This window comes from Myotis lucifugus, unplaced genomic scaffold (assembly GCF_000147115.1).
Source record: "Myotis lucifugus unplaced genomic scaffold, Myoluc2.0 scaffold_60, whole genome shotgun sequence".
In the NCBI taxonomy this organism is placed as follows: domain Eukaryota; kingdom Metazoa; phylum Chordata; class Mammalia; order Chiroptera; family Vespertilionidae; genus Myotis; species Myotis lucifugus.
Window position 1 is genome coordinate 1,197,974 of NW_005871108.1, and position 6,781 is coordinate 1,204,754.

Below are 6,781 nucleotides of genomic sequence, written 5' to 3' on the forward strand. Positions count from 1 at the left end.
GAGCATTTCTTTTGGTCTGTGAGCTGCCAGAGGGCAAGGACCATGTCTGTTCTGTTCACTTCTGTGTTCCCAGGGCCTGGAACGGTGCCTGGCACATAGTAGGTGCTCAATCCGAGTCTCCTGGATGCACGGTGTTCCTCCCATCTCGCAGGTTGCCCCTGCTTCTCCCCCATCCTGAAATGTTGGTGTTTCCCAGGACTTCATCTCATCTCTTGGTTTCCTCTCACCCTTAGTGGCACTGCCCTCCGGGCTGCCCCCCACCACTCCTGCTCACTGTCTCCAACCTGCTCCTCCATGACACCAGATGGGCACCTGATGGGTTCCTGTGCCCCAAATCCATAACCCTGATGTCCCCCCACCCCTAGAGCCCAACTGTTGGGATTCAAAACCAGTGTCTCAGCTCCAAAGTTGTCCGACGCTCAGCTCTTCCCTCCCCTGCCCACTGCTCTCTCTGTTTAAGGTATCATCACCCAGCCAGCAGGCCTCTGCACCTAGGGCTGTCCTTCACCTCCTCTCCCCCACCCCCACTCGCCAGACAGCATGTCCCCTCCATCCTGCTGCTTCAGCTTCTCTCGTCAGCATCCATCCTCCCATCTACCTGGCGCTGCCCTGGCTGCTGCCCTGGCTCAGGCCTCATCAACTCCCATCTGGCTTCTCTACCCCGAGTCTCACCCTCTCATCCTCTTTACTCCCCTGGATGCCTGGTGCTTAGGCAACACTGACTCAGCCAAAGGATGGATTTAAACTGAAGGCTTTTGGGTCAGAAGGTCACCCAGCTCATCCCTTCAGCTCACAGTGGACTGTTCTCTCCCTGCGCCCATCCACCTAACCTGATAATCCCGAGTCCCCGTAGGACACCCTGGGCCTGCGGTCACTGATGTAGGAGTCAGGCTGACCTGAGTCGCATCCTGACCCTGAGTTCGCATGGCTATGGATGAGTGAGTCTCTGTTTCCCCGTCTGCGAAATGGAGAAGACGACAGCACGTCAGGGGGTGGCTGGGGAAACCGGCGAGGTCACTCCCATGCCACTCTCAGCCTGCTGCCGGCTACGGTCCTGCTTCGAGTAGCCCACCTGGGCAAGAACGCAGAGGACTGATGAGCCATCATTTAATCAACATAATCTCTGTTTTGAACTCTGTACCAGGGGTTGGGGGAAGCTCAGTCCTGGTCAAGTCAGTCCAAGGGTGGCAGATAACCTCAGGGTTGGGAATGTCACTTGTCTATGCTGGTGTTCTCGAGGGGTCCCCCATCATGCTGGGTCTTTGGTGGGGTTCATGCAAGTGTTGGCCATGTCATCTCCTACGTGACGGACGCCTTGGGTTGAGTGCTTCCCATGGCTTTCAGTGTTCAGGTCACTGCCAAGTCCCTCTGTGCCCGCGGAGCCGGCCACAGGTCGGGCTCACAGGCCTAACCACACCTGGCAGTCGCTTTCCCGGGGTCCTGCAATTCTGGGGGTAGCATCAGAGCCTAGAAGGTGGGGGCCCAACGCTGGAGCCCAACTGTTGGGATTCGAAACCAGTTCTGCCTCTTCTTTGCTGTGTGGCCCGGGGCAAGTTGCTTCACCTCTCTGAGCCTTGGTTTCCTTTCCTATAAAGTGGAGTGGCAGCTACCTACCTCTGTGAGGTGAGGCACAGGCAGTCCTTGGTCCGGTGCCAGGTACCTAGTAAACTCTCAATGCGTGTTGCCCGTTTCCATGCGGTGCTCGCCCTGGGAATAGCAACATGAGTCCTGTGATTCCTGGGTCCCTCCTCCCCCGGTTGAGACATATGACCCCTGGCTCAGTGATAGGCAGCATTTGAACAATCACTCTTCTCCCTCCTACTCTCCCCGGACGCAGTCAGGAATGCTAGCTACCTTCGGCGGCCATGGTCGTGACCTCCGTCTGGCTCTTCTCTTGTGTAGCCTCTCAGTTCAGAGTCTTTGAAACGCCAATGCCACTTTTTGGCTTCTTCTAGAACAACCCAGAAGAGAAAAAAGTGATCTTCAAAATAGCTTTATCTAGTGGCAGCAGCAGCATCATCACCAGGGCCATCGGGGTGACCTGGGGTGACAGGAGATAGCCTGCCCCCCGACCCAGCAAGATTCTGTTCATCTCGTGGGTGCAGGGGTGCTGTTGTAAGCTCCCAATGGCCAATGCCTGCCCAGCCATGCCCCCAGCTCCTCCCTTGTACACATAAGGAAACTGAGGCCGACCAAGAGAAGGGACCTAGCAGAGTCATGCAGCAGCAAAAACCAACCTCCTTACTCTAGGTTCTTTCTCTGGCTGGAGGGTGTCAGGGAGGTGGGGGTGGCAAGATCTGAGAGACAGCTGGATGCTCCCTCTGCCTCAGAATCCCAATTCCCAGATTCCCACTCTTCTCCCAGCATGCAACTGGCTGGTGTCCTGCCCTATGCTCAGATGTGCATAGGGTGGGGGTGCCCTGCCCTTGCTCCCTCTCCCTGTTTCTTGCTCTGCTCCCCTGAACCCCTCTCCCTTCCCCTCCTTCTACTGTTCTTACCTTCCTTCCACCTCTCTCTTCTGCCCCAGTGACTCGTGTCGGTGAGGACTCTGGGTGGGCTCACAGCAGCTCCAGCCAGGAATGTTGGGGGGCGGGGGGCAGGGCTAGCTGGAGGGCAGGCTCCCCTAGCTGAGCCGAGTGGTACCGTGGTTAGTCACATGGCCTCCTGGGGTCACCACAGACCAGCTCTGTGACCCGGTGCGGGCCCTCACTCAGTGCCACATCTATGAGGCATGTGACGTGGGGCCATGAGCAGCAGAGCTGGGGAAGTGTCTGCCCGCTGCATGCTCCCAACAAAGGCACACGCTATTCCTGCCATTGCCCCAGCTCCCAGCCCCCCAGCAGGAGGTGCATCCTCTGCCCTGGCCCATGCTCCCCACAGGCTCCTTCTGCAGAGGAGGAGAGTGAGGAAAACTGGGGCCACACAGGGCCCCAGGCTCCCTGCCCCCCCCCAGCACCAGAGGGCAGCACGCCTTCTTCCAGGTCTCTGGGGCCCCCGGCCCGGCAGACCCTGAACCCCGGAAACTCTAGGTCACTCCACTTTCTCCCTGTCCTGGTAGCAGCTGACCCTCTGTGCCTGCATCACTGTCTGCCTCTCTCCTTTCACCTCTGTGTGCCTCTGCCTCTTGGGGTCTCTCCTGGGGCTCCCACGGTGGCCCTGTGGTTTCTGTGCATGTGTCTCTCTCACTCTCCAATTCTCTCTCTTGTCTGCTGGTGTCTCCCTTAGCCTCTCCCTGTCATTCTCTCAGATTCTCCCCTCACCACTAAGCCATCTGCCCCCACCACCTCTACCTCCCCAGGAGTCCACATGCGCTGTCCACCCTGGAGGACACCCCAGCCCAAGGGCCAGCGCCCACCCCTCCAGGGGGAGGCTGGAGGCTGCGCGGGAGCCTCTGACCGGGCACTGCCCCTCGCCTCTGCTGTTTGCTCCAGTTCCCTGACGTCAAACCTCAGAATAACTCAGCCCCTCGCCTGGCGGCCACTGGGCCCTGCCTGACCGGACATGGGTCAGAAGCAAGGGGGGCGGGAATGCATGTGGGGTCCTGGCGCAGCCTGGGACCCTCCCTCACTGGCCGGGACTTCCAGCTCCCCGGCCTCCCCAGGCTGCCCGTAAATTCTTGGCATTTTCAGCCGTGGGTTATCCAAACAAGAAATGAATCTCGGTTGCTGAACCAAATCTCTTGGGGTTTGATTTCCTAACCTTCCCCTGGCTGCTTTCTGCTCGGGGCGGGGGGTGGGGTGGAGAAAACAGCATCTATGTCTTGGAGGAAGAAGGCTGTCTTCCCGAGCAGGGAGCCTAGAAAGGCTGGCACCGATGCCCTCGGCCGAGGGATGGCCTGGCGCAGCGGCCGCAGAGGCCCCGAGCACGGCTTCCCCCCAGGAACGGGTTTATTTGTTCAAGCGCCTGGCCCTGCCATCCCGTGGGGCAGGGCATGTGTTTCTGGCTCTTTCCTTCCAGCCCCAGAGCTCGGCGGGCTGGGTGTGCACAGACCCTCTCCCTCTTCTCTCCGTGGGCAGGAAATGTGAGAAAACAGCCCCTCGGTCTGTCCCCTGAGCCCGCACCTCTGGCCTCTGAGCGTTTGCTTAACCACAGCGCCGGCTCTGCAATGTCTGGAACGGACCCCGGGAATCTCTGTGGGATCTGAGGAGGCCTGAGCGGAGGTCAAGTGGCCAGGCCCCAGTGGTACCACTGACCAGCTGTGGGGTCCTGGGGCAGCCACCACCTGCATCATTTGGTTCCTCTAGGAAGTGGAATCGAAAATATTCCCTGCCTCCCAGAGAGAGCGCAGGACAAAGAAAGATGGCCAGCATGTACTTACTGTGCGCTAGGCACTGCTCTCTGTGCCTTGAGAGAATTATTCCATTTCATTCTCACAACAAGACTGAAGCAAGATGGTTTCCCATTAATGGATGGAGAAACTGAGGCACCAAGCAGCGCCATGACTTGCCCCAGGCCGCATGGCAAGGAAGCGTGAGGAGTCACACTCATACACGCCAGACACCCTCCCACCTCAGGCCTTTGCACTTGTCTTCCCTCCTGACTGTCCACAGCAGACCCGTCTCACCTCTCAGCTCAGGTGAGGGTTCCCCTCCCGCTCTGGCTAACCGTGCCCTCGAGCCCAACCATCACTCCATCTTATTCTCTTCATAGCACTCGTCACCACTGGAATTTAACTGGTGGATTTGGTGGCAGTGCCCTGGAATCAGGTAACTTGCCGATTTTGTTCATTCCTGATTCCATAGCGCCTGGGAAAGCGCCTAGCACGGAGTAGGTACTCAAGGAATAACTCCTGGCAGAATACATGAAGGAAACTCAGGGTGGGGATTACTTTGAGGAAACGTATTTATTATGGTGATATATATGGGATGTGTTGAAAGAACTTTGTGTTGGTGGGTTGTCGTTTTTTGGTATTTTATTCCACATTCAATGAAAATTCACCCCTTTTAACATATAGTTCTATGAGGTGTGTTTTTTGTTTTGTTTTTAATCCTTACCCGAGGATATTTTTCCATTGATTTTTAGAGAGAGTGGAAGAGAGAGGGGAAGACAGAGAGAAATACCGATTGGTTGCCTCTTGCACGCACCCCGACCAGGGCCCAGGCCAGAGAGAAGCCTGCAACCAAGGTACGTGCCCTTGACTGGAATTGAACACGGGACCCTTTGGTCTGCAGGTCAACGCTCTATCTACTGAGCCAAACCGGCTAGGGCTGTTCTATGAGTTTTGACAAATGTGTACAGTCCTGTAACAACACACAGTCATGATACAGACACGGCAAACTCCAAAAAGTTCTTATCACCCTTTGTGGTCAGTCCTTGCCCCCAGGCCTGAGCCCCTGGCAACCATGGATTCTGACTTTTCCAGAAAGTCATATAAATAAACCAGACAGCGTGTAGCCTCTGAGTACGCAGGCTTTGTTCACTCGGCAAAATACATCGGAGAGTCACTCAGGTTCCTGCGAGGCTTCCTTTACGTTGCTGAGCAGGGCCCATTGGACGGATGGACCCAGGTTGTTCATCTGTTCGCCGGTTGAAGTCTTCTTTACTTAAATACTGAGGAGGAAAAGGTGTGAGAAGATTTCCTTGGCTTCCAACACCCAACCACAGACACTCATCCGTTCTCTTTCCGAAATCTGGTTCTTCCCCAGCCCCAGCCCCTGCCTGTCAAGGCGCCTTCCCTTTCTTCCAAGGCCCTTTTCAAGTGCCCTCTCCTCAGTGAGGAGCAGGTTTCCTGTCCCCATGTTCCAGGGTGGTGAGTGAGCTCGGAGCCGCAGAGGCCCACCGCTGGAGGGAGCAGAGCCAGAGCTCAAACCCAGGGCCAGCGGGGAAGGGGGTAGCCCAAGGGCCTAAGATCAGCCTCTTTGCAGGCTGGAGGGATGCTGGGATCCAGGCCCTCTTTCCCCATCTTAGCCCTAAAAATGTGCCAGCATGAGGGTGAGAGACAAGGGGTAGGTCTAATGGTGGGGTGGGAGGAAGCTGTGGCCGATCCCATCACCTGCGGGTACCTTCATTGGGAACCCTCCCCCACCCTTTCAGCCGGCTTCTGAGCCCTGGTATAAACCCAACCCCCACCACCCAGGCTGGCATCAGTCACCAGATTCTCACCTTGGCCATACTGGGCCCATCTGGCCTGCATCCCAGAACTTGCAATGGTGGGTGGGTGGGTGTGGCAAATGAGATAATGAGCCCCAGCTGTGGGTAGGCTTTGTCCCACTCAGCCACTTGCAGCCAAAGGACCAGTGAGAGACCAATGAGGGAGTTCCTGTCACTCAAGATGACCCTCAGCTACCCTGAGGTCCTCCCCAGCTCTGTAGCCCGGAGGAAGCCCCTGAGCAAGGAGTCTTGGAACCTAGCCCACCAAGTAGTGACCTTGGGCCAGTCTTCTGGGCCTCGGTTTGTCCATCTGCAGCGAGAGGCTTGGGGGATGCCTGCGGAGGCCTTAGGGCAGGAATGAACTTGCTGCCTCAGAGTGTGGAGCAGAAGCTCAGGGCCTAGGAGTCCTGGGGGTGGGGGTGGGGTGGTGCACAGGATTCAACAGAATAGGTTATATTTTTTCTCGAGTGTGGAAAATACATAGCTTTTATTGTATTATTCTTTATGCTTTCTTTGTATGTGTGAAGTACACCATAATAATGTTTTAAATTTTTTAAGATGAGGATAAGAATGGAGGTGAGAAAAGGGAGACAATTTGTTCAAGAAGTTGTATTATTGAGGGGACCAGAAAAATTGGAGGCATACTTCTTTGGGTCTGGGGGGGTCCAAGATTTTTTTTCTTTAGTTTTAA

General features: G+C 56.2%; 1 protein-coding gene across 1 annotated transcript in view; it reads left to right on the forward strand.

Moving 5' to 3' along the window:
• ANGPT4 (angiopoietin 4) overlaps positions 1-6,781 on the forward strand; it is a 29,285-nt gene that overhangs the window by 4,279 nt on the left and 18,225 nt on the right. The window contains exon 2 of the mRNA XM_023754485.1: positions 1,956-2,036. Within this exon, the coding sequence (XP_023610253.1) occupies positions 1,956-2,036 (81 nt within the window). The remainder of the gene's footprint in view (positions 1-1,955; positions 2,037-6,781) is intronic.